General features: G+C 51.7%; 1 protein-coding gene across 1 annotated transcript in view; it reads left to right on the top strand.

Annotated features, from left to right (window-relative positions):
* Positions 1-11,228, top strand: part of COX10 (cytochrome c oxidase assembly factor heme A:farnesyltransferase COX10) — a 75,739-nt gene extending 64,511 nt beyond the window's left edge. Inside the window, exons 6-7 of the mRNA XM_072112651.1 lie at positions 7,052-7,284; positions 10,003-11,228. Of these exons, the coding sequence (XP_071968752.1) occupies positions 7,052-7,284; positions 10,003-10,406 (637 nt within the window). The 3' untranslated portion in view covers positions 10,407-11,228. The remainder of the gene's footprint in view (positions 1-7,051; positions 7,285-10,002) is intronic.
* Positions 11,229-12,659: the final 1,431 nt, after the last annotated feature.

The following is a 12,659-nucleotide window of genomic DNA, read 5'->3' as shown; positions in this document are numbered from 1 at the left end:
GGTGACCCCCCCCATCACTACCGGGCAGGGAGGTGACCCCTCATCACTACCGGGCAGGGAGGTGACCCCCCCATCACTACCGGGCAGGGAGGTGACCCCCCCATCACTACCGGGCAGGAAGGTGACCCCCCCATCACTACCGGGCAGGGAGGTGCTCCCCCATCACTACCGGGCAGGGAGGTGCTCCCCCATCACTACCGGGCAGGGAGGTGTCCCCCCATCACTACCGGGCAGGGAGGTGTCCCCCCATCACTACCGGGCAGGGAGGTGCTCCCCCATCACTACCGGGCAGGGAGGTGCTCCCCCATCACTACCGGGCAGGGAGGTGCTCCCCCATCACTACCGGGCAGGGAGGTGTCCCCCCATCACTACCGGGCAGGGAGGTGACCCCCCCATCACTACCGGGCAGGGAGGTGACCCCCCCATCACTACCGGGCAGGGAGGTGACCCCCCCATCACTACCGGGCAGGGAGGTGACCCCCCCATCACTACCGGGCAGGGAGGTGACCCCCCCATCACTACCGGGCAGGGAGGTGACCCCCCCATCACTACCGGGCAGGGAGGTGACCCCCCCATCACTACCGGGCAGGGAGGTGACCCCCCCATCACTACCGGGCAGGGAGGTGACCCCCCCATCACTACCGGGCAGGGAGGTGACCCCCCCATCACTACCGGGCAGGGAGGTGACCCCCCCATCACTACCGGGCAGGGAGGTGACCCCCCCATCACTACCGGGCAGGGAGGTGACCCCCCCATCACTACCGGGCAGGGAGGTGACCCCCCCATCACTACCGGGCAGGGAGGTGACCCCCCCATCACTACCGGGCAGGGAGGTGACCCCCCCATCACTACCGGGCAGGGAGGTGACCCCTCATCACTACCGGGCAGGGAGGTGACCCCCCCCATCACTACCGGGCAGGGAGGTGACCCCCCCCATCACTACCGGGCAGGGAGGTGACCCCCCCATCACTACCGGGCAGGGAGGTGACCCCCCCATCACTACCGAAGTTACAAAAACTTACAGTCCACGTGTTTCCGGCTTCTTCATCAGTCATGAGTAAGGGCTGTGGACCTCACACTGCTATCACTGACTGCTGTAGTATCCAACCCTAAAGGACACCTACCACCAGGATGAAGGACTGTATGCAAATAAGCCTGAGGGGCTCCCAGCTCCATAGGTGTTTATGCTCATTTGCATACTGTCCTTCATCCTGGTGGTAGGTGTCCTTTAAGGTTGGATACTCGGAGAAGGGAAGAAGCACTTTGAAATTACCAGGGACCGTACAGAACACTGGCTGCAGGGAGTTCAGAGCACAGCAGTGTGAGGTCTGATTACACATCTCTCCAGGGACAATACATATCACTGGCTGCAGAGAGCACAGAGCACAGCAGTGTGAGGTCTGATTACACATCTCTCCAGGGACAATACATAACACTGGCTGCAGAGAGCACACAGCACAGCAGTGTGAGGTCTGATTACACATCTCTCCAGGGACAATACATAACACTGGCTGCAGAGAGCACAGAGCACAGCAGTGTGAGGTCTGATTACACATCTCTCCAGGGACAATACATAACACTGACTGCAGAGAGCACAGAGCTCAGCAGTGTGAGGTATGATTACACATATCTCCAGGGACAATACATAACACTGGCTGCAGGGAGCACAGAGCACAGCAGTGTGAGGTCTGATTACACATCTCTCCAGGGACAATACATAACACTGGCTGCAGGGAGCACAGAGCACAGCAGTGTGAGGTCTGATTACACATCTCTCCAGGGACAATACATAACACAGGCTGCAGAGAGCACAGAGCACAGCAGTGTGAGGTCTGATTACACATCTCTCCATGGACAATACATAACACTGGCTGCAGAGAGCACAGAGCACAGCAGTGTGAGGTCTGATTACACATCTCTCCAGGGACAATACATAACACTGGCTGCAGAGAGCACAGAGCACAGCAGTGTGAGGTCTGATTACACATCTCTCCAGGGACAGTACATAACACTGGCTGCAGAGAGGACAGAGCACAGCAGTGTGAGGTATGATTACACATCTCTCCAGGGACAATACATAACACAGGCTGCAGAGAGCACAGAGCACAGCAGTGTGAGGTCTGATTACACATCTCTCCAGGGACAATGCATAACACTGGCTGCAGAGAGCACAGAGAACAGCAGTGTGAGGTCTGATTACACATCTCTCCAGGGACAATACATAACCCTGGCTGCAGAGAGAACAGAGCACAGCAGTGTGAGGTCTGATTACACATCTCTCCAGGGACAATACATAACACTGGCTGCAGAGAGCACAGCAGTGTGAGGTCTGATTACACATCTCTGCAGGGACAATACATAACACTGGCTGCAGAGAGCACAAAGCACAGCAGTGTGAGGTCTGATTACACATCTCTCCAGGGACAATACATAACACTGGCTGCAGGGAGCACAGAGCACAGCAGTGTGAGGTCTGATTACACATCTCTCCAGGGACAAAACGTAACACTGGCTGCTGAGAGCACAAAGCACAGCAGTGTGAGGTCTGATTACACATCTCTCCAGGGACAATATATAACACTGGCTGCAGAGAGCACAGAGCACAGCAGTGTGAGGACTGATTACACATCTCTCCAGGGACAATACATAACACTGGCTGCAGGGAGCACAGAGCACAGCAGTGTGAGGTCTGATTACACATCTCTCCAGGGACAATACATAACACTGGCTGCAGAGAGCACAGAGCACAGCAGTGTGTGGTCTGATTACACATCTCTCCAGGGACAGTACATAACACTGGCTGCAGAGAGCACAGAGCACAGCAGTGTGAGGTCTGATTACACATCTCTCCAGGGACAATACATATCACTGGCTGCAGAGAGCACAGAGCACAGCAGTGTGAGGTCTGATTACACATCTCTCCAGGGACAATACATAACACTGGCTGCAGAGAGCACACAGCACAGCAGTGTGAGGTCTGATTACACATCTCTCCAGGGACAATACATAACACTGGCTGCAGAGAGCACAGAGCACAGCAGTGTGAGGTCTGATTACACATCTCTCCAGGGACAGTACATAACACTGGCTGCAGAGAGGACAGAGCACAGCAGTGTGAGGTATGATTACACATCTCTCCAGGGACAATACATAACACAGGCTGCAGAGAGCACAGAGCACAGCAGTGTGAGGTCTGATTACACATCTCTCCAGGGACAATGCATAACACTGGCTGCAGAGAGCACAGAGAACAGCAGTGTGAGGTCTGATTACACATCTCTCCAGGGACAATACATAACCCTGGCTGCAGAGAGAACAGAGCACAGCAGTGTGAGGTCTGATTACACATCTCTGCAGGGACAATACATAACACTGGCTGCAGAGAGCACAAAGCACAGCAGTGTGAGGTCTGATTACACATCTCTCCAGGGACAATACATAACACTGGCTGCAGGGAGCACAGAGCACAGCAGTGTGAGGTCTGATTACACATCTCTCCAGGGACAAAACGTAACACTGGCTGCTGAGAGCACAAAGCACAGCAGTGTGAGGTCTGATTACACATCTCTCCAGGGACAATATATAACACTGGCTGCAGAGAGCACAGAGCACAGCAGTGTGAGGACTGATTACACATCTCTCCAGGGACAATACATAACACTGGCTGCAGGGAGCACAGAGCACAGCAGTGTGAGGTCTGATTACACATCTCTCCAGGGACAATACATAACACTGGCTGCAGAGAGCACAGAGCACAGCAGTGTGTGGTCTGATTACACATCTCTCCAGGGACAGTACATAACACTGGCTGCAGAGAGCACAGAGCACAGCAGTGTGAGGTCTGATTACACATCTCTCCAGGGACAATACATAACACTGGCTGCAGAGAGTACAGAGCACAGCAGTGTGAGGTCTGATTACACATCTCTCCAGGGACAATACATATCACTGGCTGCAGAGAGAACAGAGCACAGCAGTGTGAGGTCTGATTACACATCTCTGCAGGGACAATACATAACACTGGCTGCAGAGAGCACAAAGCACAGCAGTGTGAGGTCTGATTACACATCTCTCCAGGGACAATACATAACACTGGCTGCAGAGAGCACAGAGCATAGCAGTGTGAGGTCTGATTACACATCTCTCCAGGGACAATACATAACACTGGCTGCAGAGAGTACAGAGCACAGCAGTGTGAGGTCTGATTACACATCTCTCCAGGGACAATACATATCACTGGCTGCAGAGAGCACAGAGCACAGCAGTGTGAGGTCTGATTACACATCTCTCCAGGGACAATACATAACACTGGCTGCAGAGAGCACAGAGCACAGCAGTGTGAGGTCTGATTACACATCTCTCCAGGGACAGTACATAACACTGGCTGCAGAGAGGACAGAGCACAGCAGTGTGAGGTATGATTACGCATCTCTCCAGGGACAATACATAACACAGGCTGCAGAGAGCACAGAGCACAGCAGTGTGAGGTCTGATTACGCATCTCTCCAGGGACAATGCATAACACTGGCTGCAGAGAGCACAGAGAACAGCAGTGTGAGGTCTGATTACACATCTCTCCAGGGACAATATATAACACTGGCTGCAGAGAGCACAGAGCACAGCAGTGTGAGGTCTGATTACACATCTCTCCAGGGACAATATATAACACTGGCTGCAGAGAGCACAGAGCACAGCAGTGTGAGGACTGATTACACATCTCTCCAGGGACAATACATAACACTGGCTGCAGGGAGCACAGAGCACAGCAGTGTGAGGTCTGATTACACATCTCTCCAGGGACAATACATAACACTGGCTGCAGAGAGCACAGAGCACAGCAGTGTGAGGTCTGATTACACATCTCTCCAGGGACAATACATAACACTGGCTGCAGAGAGCACAGAGCACAGCAGTGTGAGGTCTGATTACACATCTCTCCAGGGACAATACATAACACTGGCTGCAGAGAGCACAGAGCACAGCAGTGTGAGGTCTGATTACACATCTCTCCAGGGACAGTACATAACACTGGCTGCAGAGAGGACAGAGCACAGCAGTGTGAGGTATGATTACGCATCTCTCCAGGGACAATACATAACACAGGCTGCAGAGAGCACAGAGCACAGCAGTGTGAGGTCTGATTACACATCTCTCCAGGGACAATGCATAACACTGGCTGCAGAGAGCACAGAGAACAGCAGTGTGAGGTCTTATTACACATCTCTCCAGGGACAATACATAACACTGGCTGCAGAGAGCACAGAGCACAGCAGTGTGAGGTCTGATTACACATCTCTCCAGGGACAATACATAACCCTGGCTGCAGAGAGAACAGAGCACAGCAGTGTGAGGTCTGATTACACATCTCTCCAGGGACAGTACATAACACTGGCTGCAGAGAGGACAGAGCACAGCAGTGTGAGGTATGATTACGCATCTCTCCAGGGACAATACATAACACAGGCTGCAGAGAGCACAGAGCACAGCAGTGTGAGGTCTGATTACACATCTCTCCAGGGACAATGCATAACACTGGCTGCAGAGAGCACAGAGAACAGCAGTGTGAGGTCTGATTACACATCTCTCCAGGGACAATACATAACACTGGCTGCAGAGAGCACAGAGCACAGCAGTGTGAGGTCTGATTACACGTCTCTCCAGGGACAATACATAACACTGGCTGCAGAGAGCACAAAGCACAGCAGTGTGAGGTCTGATTACACATCTCTCCAGGGACAATATATAACACTGGCTGCAGTGAGCACAGAGCACAGCAGTGTGAGGTCTGATTACACATCTCTCCAGGGACAATACATAACACTGGCTGCAGAGAGCACAGAGCACAGCAGTGTGAGGTCTGATTACACATCTCTCCAGGGACAATACATAACACTGGCTGCAGAGAGCACAGAGCACAGCAGTGTGAGGTCTGATTACACATCTCTCCAGGGATAATACATAACACTGGCTGCAGAGAGCACATAGCACAGCAGTGTGAGGTCTGATTACACATCTCTCCAGGGATAATACATAACACTGGCTGCAGAGAGCACAGAGCACAGCAGTGTGAGGTCTGATTACACATCTCTCCAGGTACATTACATAACACTGACTGCAGAGAGCACAGCAGTGTGAGGTCTGATTACACATCTCTCCAGGGACAATACATAACACTGACTGCAGAGAGCACAGGGCACTGCAGTGTGAGGTCTGATTACACATGTCTCCAGGGACAATACATAACACTGGCTGCAGAGAGCACAGAGCACAGCAGTGTGAGGTCTGATTACACATCTCTCCAGGGACAATACATAACACTGTCTGCAGAGAGCACAGAGCACAGCAGTGTGAGGTCTGATTACACATCTCTCCAGGGACAATACATAACACTGTCTGCAGAGAGCACAGAGCACAGCAGTGTGAGGTCTGATTACACATCTCTCCAGGGACAATACATAACACTGGCTGCAGACAGCACAGAGCACAGCAGTGTGAGGTCTGATTACACATCTCTCCAGGTACATTACATAACACTGGCTGCAGACAGCACAGAGCACAGCAGTGTGAGGTCTGATTACACATCTATCCAGGTACATTACATAACACTGGCTGCAGACAGCACAGAGCACAGCAGTGTGAGGTCTGATTACACATCTCTCCAGGTACATTACATAACACTGGCTGCAGAGAGCACAGAGCACAGCAGTGTGAGGTCTGATTACACATCTCTCCAGGTACATTACATAACACTGGCTGCAGAGAGCACAGAGCACAGCAGTGTGAGGTCTGATTACACATCTCTCCAGGTACATTACATAACACTGGCTGCAGTCTGTATGGTGACACTGGCTGACAGGTTCCCTTTGGAGTGTATACTGGCAGTGATGTGTGTATATCGTGGTGTGAGCGCACCCTCCGCAGTGCGGTATTACTGGTGACCACACGTGGGGCTGACACGTCTCCGCTGTGCAGTGTATAGTGTTATGACCCTGCGGGGGTGTCCTTGCCTTATTGCCCCTGTATTGACCCTGCTTGCTCCCTGTCTCCGCAGCCCCCTGGTGGCCGTCTCCTTCGCTGCAGCCTGCGCCATTCCTGGGATCACCTTGCTGACTGTTGCCGTCAATCCTCTGACCGGAGCCCTGGGAGCGTTCAACATCTTCCTGTACACCTGCTGCTACACCCCCATGAAGAGGCTCAGCATCGCCAACACCTGGGTGGGCTCTGTGGTGGGCGCCATCCCCCCCATCATGGGCTGGACCGCAGCCACCGGCAGCCTGGACGCAGGTGAGTCTCAGGGGGAGCCCCGCAGCAGCTCAGCCTCCATAGTTATAGATAGTGACCCTCATTCTGCAGCATGAAATCCTCTACGTGAGAAGTGACGGGGTTAATCTGCTTACATTCTATCAGGACCCCCAGCCCCCGCAGGGTCACTGACGTTACTATGGTAATCACAGCCTCTATAGAAGCTTTATGTCTATATATATTCTGCTCTATTCACACCCAGAGCTGCAGTCAGGATCCTGTGGTGTCCTGATGATAATTACATGATAATCTACCCTATCTATGACCATGTAGACTGTAGCCAGGTAGTGTGTCCTCACACTGCTGTGCTCTCTGCGTACACCTCTCCACGGACAATTCATAACACTGGATGCAGAGAGCACAGGGCACAGCAGTGTGAGGACACACTAATAATGCAATCCTGGAAGATAAATCCATATATCACAGTCCTGCTGTTACTAACACCATACACAAAGGTCTGATTACACATCTCCCCAGAGACAATACATAACACTGGCTGCAGAGAACACAGAGCACAGCAGTGTGAGGTCTGATTACACATCTCTCCAGGGACAATACATAACACTGGCTGCAGAGAGCACAGAGCACAGCAGTGTGAGGTCTGATTACACATCTCTCCAGGGACAATACATAACACTGGCTGCAGAGAGCACAGAGCACAGCAGTGTGAGGTCTGATTACACATCTCTCCAGGGACAATACATAACACTGGCTGCAGAGAGCACAGAGCACAGCAGTGTGAGGTATAATTACACATCTCTCCAGGGACAATACATAACACTGGCTGCAGAGAGCAGAGAGCACAGCAGTGTGAGGTCTGATTACACATCTCTCCAGGGACAATGCATAACATTGGCTGCAGAGAGCACAGAGCACAGCAGTGTGAGGTCTGATTACACATCTCTCCAGGGACAATACATAACACTGGCTGCAGAGAGCACAGAGCACAGCAGTGTGAGGTCTGATTACACATCTCTCCAGGGACAATACATAACACTGTCTGCAGAGAGCACAGAGCACAGCAGTGTGAGGTCTGATTACACATCTCTCCAGGGACAATACATAACACTGGCTGCAGAGAGCACAGAGCACAGCAGTGTGAGGTCTGATTACACATCTCTCCAGGGACAATACATAACACTGGCTGCAGAGAGCACAGATCACAGCAGTGTGAGGTCTGATTATACATCTCTCCAGGGACAATACATAACACTGGCTACAGAGAGCACAGAGCACAGAAGTGTGAGGTCTGATTACACATCTCTCCAGGGACAATACATAACACTGACTGCAGAGAGCACAGAGCACAGCAGTGTGAGGTCTGATTACACATCTCTCCAGGGACAGTACATAACACTGGCTGCAGAGAGCACAGAGCACAGCAGTGTGAGGTCTGATTACACATCTCTCCAGGGACAATACATAACACTTGCTGCAGAGAGCACAGAGCACAGCAGTGTGAGGTCTGATTACACATCTCTCCAGGGACAATACATAACACTGGCTGCAGAGAGCACAGAGCACAGCAGTGTGAGGTCTGATTACACATCTCTCCAGAGACAATTCATAACACTGGATGCAGAGAGCACAGAGCACAGCAGTGTGAGGATGTACCATTAATGCAATCCTGGCAGATAAATCCATATATCACAGTCCTGCTGCTACTAACGCCATACACAAAGGTATAATTACACATCGCTCCAGGGACAATACATAACACTGCAGTCTGTATGGTCACACTCCTCCAGTACAGTAGTGGGCTATGTTTTTCTTGCCAGGGCATGCTGGGAGTTGTAGTACAATCAGTCTTGGAGAGGGGGAGTCTCTGTGACCTCCAGTAGAGGTAGAAGCCTCCTAGTCATTATGCAGAGACCCCCATGGCGAGGCCCCGGGGGGCTAATTGTGCAGCTACTGATTTCTAAGTAAAGGCTATAATTGTGTGGAGGGACAGCCGGGCCCCGTCCTCATATCAGACCCGTGTAAGTGGTCACATCTTGTGTGTAATCAGTGGGCATTGTGCACCCGGCCCCCCGCGACCTCCTGCCCAATCAGTGCTGCATATAACAGGGGAGGACAGAGACCGGTCAGAGGGACCTCCGGGGCTTATGTGGGCACCACAGGTCATATACTATGGGGCAGGACATCTGGCCCCAGATTTCGTGTATATATATATATCGCAGTCTCATCCGTCTCTCACCCACCTTTCCCAGTGACATTTTAAAACCCCCCGAGCTGTCACCCTCCGGCAGCGCCTCGTAGCTCTCACCCCTCTTCTAAACACTGACGCGATGCCGGGGACCCTTAGTGGTGGGGCCTTTCCTGTGGGGGGGGGGGGGGGGCCTTTGATTTATTTAGGTAACATTAGGAACAAACATCCTGGTCCCAGTGACTGATGGCGCCCCCCCCCCCCCTTTCATTTATTTTCTCAATGCTCCTCGCGGCCCGGGTGTTTACTCGCAGCGACGTTGGAGGAATCTTCTAGAGACTGTTTATATAACGTGTTGTGCGCGGAGTTGTGCCCTCAGGCCGAGACTCTGGTAATTAGACCCCAAGTCGCTCGGTAGGATGAAGCGTCTATTGTTCTGGTCGCTGCCACCTTCCATACGTTGCGATGAATTGAGAAGGTTCTTGGGTGAGATGTTTAGCCCAGGGTGGTGGCCACCAGGGCCAGCTTGCTGATAGTCTCCTTTTCTGTTGCAGGAGCCCTCCTGATGGGTGCCATCCTCTACTCCTGGCAGTTCCCCCATTTTAATGCCTTGAGCTGGAACCTCCGTGAAGACTACTCCAGAGGAGGCTACCGGATGATGTCCGTCACACATCCCGACATGTGCCGCCGCGTGGCCCTGCGCCACTGCCTAGGACTCATCGGACTGTCCACCCTCGCCCCTGCCCTGGATGTCACCACCTGGAACTTCCCCATCATCTCCCTCCCAATCAACCTTTATATCTCCTACCTGGGCTACAGGTTTTACCGGGACGCAGATCGTAACAGTGCCAGGAAGCTGTTCTTCTGCAGCCTCTGGCATCTGCCCACCCTGCTGCTCCTCATGCTGACCTGTAAGAAGTCCCTGGTAGGAAAGAAGGAGAAAACAGAAGCCAGCTGAGAATGGACGTGCCAGGAAGGAGCTGTGATCAGTTGTTACTGTAAAACCCAAATACAAAGAGAAGAACTTCTTTGGTGTCCACCACCCATAGGACGCGGACACTGAGGACACCGGTCTTACCCTACACCCATTATTATTATCCTTCTTCTCGTTACCGGGAGGCATCTCTCACAATTCGTCCAATATAGAAGATCTAGTATCATGAATTGGGAATGTTCAACTTGGGTCCGATGGTGTTCGGTTGTCATGATACCATGTTACGTTCCGCGATATGGACAGGAACCAAACCCTGTCCAGAAGATCTTACACCCATTACCATAAGGTGTGTGTCATCTCACCCCTATAAGGATCCTGAATGGATGGTGGCCAGACACCGTAGGAGTGACTCCATAAGTTGGCTGATGGATGTGACGGTGGATCCAATCATCAAACGTTTCCTTTGAGGCCGCCCCAAATTTTCTCATTCGGGTTAAGGTCTTGGGATTAGTAGACTGGGAGTAGGGGGAGGTCTTGGTGATGCTCTTCCGACCATTTATTTATTGGGAATGTTCTGCTCAGGTTCGGTGACTACATAGGACGCCGGTCACGATACCCTTTGATGCGTCTGATGATCTTGCCCCCATAACCATAAGATGTGTGTCATGTCATACACCCCACCCTAAAATAATCCAACTCGGTGGCCGTCGTCATTCTTAAATCTGAACTTGCCTTACGATTTCGGTATATTCAGCGCCGTGGCGTGTAAGGGTCCTCTGTACTTGAAGACACCACCTCTCATACTGTAATGTAAGATACGACAATTTTTGATTAAAAAAACTGAAAACTCCCTCCTTGTGTCCATGTTTCTTTCGGGGTATTCTGGTCCACACTCCTCCCTGGCCCATCTACACAATATTCTATACAAGGTCTTAGGATCGTCTGGCGCCTACATGCATGAATGTTGCTGGTCTGCCAGGCTGTGATTCCAGGTAAGACCACCATGTCTACCCGAAGAGTGGGAGTGGCTCATTGAGCAAAGATGGTGGTGCCCTATAATAATGGCCCATTGTCCGGTAGACTGCCATCGATGAGCTCTCTTGGACGGATGTGTTGACCATAAAGGCCACCAATTACCATTCTACACCCATCATGATGGCTTTCAAAAAGTACAAGCAGCAGATCCATCTACCCCCATAAGACAGGGGAAGTCTAGAAAAGAATCGGGGAGTAGTCGAAAGCCCAGTAGTTGGACACGCGACGTCAACTCTGGAGTGACCGGCATCTGGCTCCACTTACCAGTCATAATAGGATATTAATATGTCTGCGTCGTCCCTTTATGGAGAAGGGGAAGGGGTCATTTGGATGAAATCCTTCGTCTATAAAGTCCAACCACCCAATACTGTGACTCGTCGGAGCGGGGCGGCTATTAGTAAGTTATGTGAACGCTCCAGGCTGTAATACTGGGGGAACGCCAATGGATTTTACACACCTTATAAATAGTGGAGTATAATAATATAACCACGTGAGCTCACGGCTATGTCTGACGAGTGTGGAGCAGTTATATTATTATATCATTATAACGTACGGACGATGAGAACCTTATGTGTTGAGCCCCGTCTCTCACATTGGCGCAGTCTTGCTATGACCAGGGATCTATGGAGTTCACAGACGTGTGACTGGTGTCCTAGTGATGTCACCGGTTCTTGTCTATATGTAGTGTATACATGTGACCCCATCGGGCAGAGGATACATCTCCCAGGTCGGCATGACCCCATTGTCCCATCTCATACACATCAGCGCGTCCCACCTCCCGTTTCTAGAGGTCTCGTCACGGGATGTTAACACATCTGCTGACACCAAGCTGAACCCGGTCAGTTGAACTACTCCTCGTCCTCCTTGACCTGCCATATAAGACACAAAGGAGCGTCCATTGTGATGTTAATGGCCTGGTGTGGAGACAAGACCCAAACAGATGTGACACGGCTGCTGACGGATGGAGTTCATGTGTTCAGCATACGCTCGGCCCGGCTTGGGGAGGGGGGGGGGGTATTGAGTGTCACATCTGTATTATGTCCTCACCCTATGGGTCAGTAATCGTGGAATAACACTTCATTAGATGCCTCGTTGCATGCGATCGTTGGATCTTACGACTTCTACAGATAGCGTGTGATGTAGCAAGGGGCAACTCATGTCATGACTTCACTAAGTCTCTAAGTCACAATGTAGAGCGGAACCTTTGTTCCATAGAGGAAGCCTCTACGAAGAGGAACGGCC

The sequence above is a fragment of the Engystomops pustulosus genome, chromosome 6 (assembly GCF_040894005.1).
Source record: "Engystomops pustulosus chromosome 6, aEngPut4.maternal, whole genome shotgun sequence".
In the NCBI taxonomy this organism is placed as follows: domain Eukaryota; kingdom Metazoa; phylum Chordata; class Amphibia; order Anura; family Leptodactylidae; genus Engystomops; species Engystomops pustulosus.
Note: the sequence above shows the minus strand (reverse complement) of the source record. Positions and strands in the feature narration are given on the sequence as shown.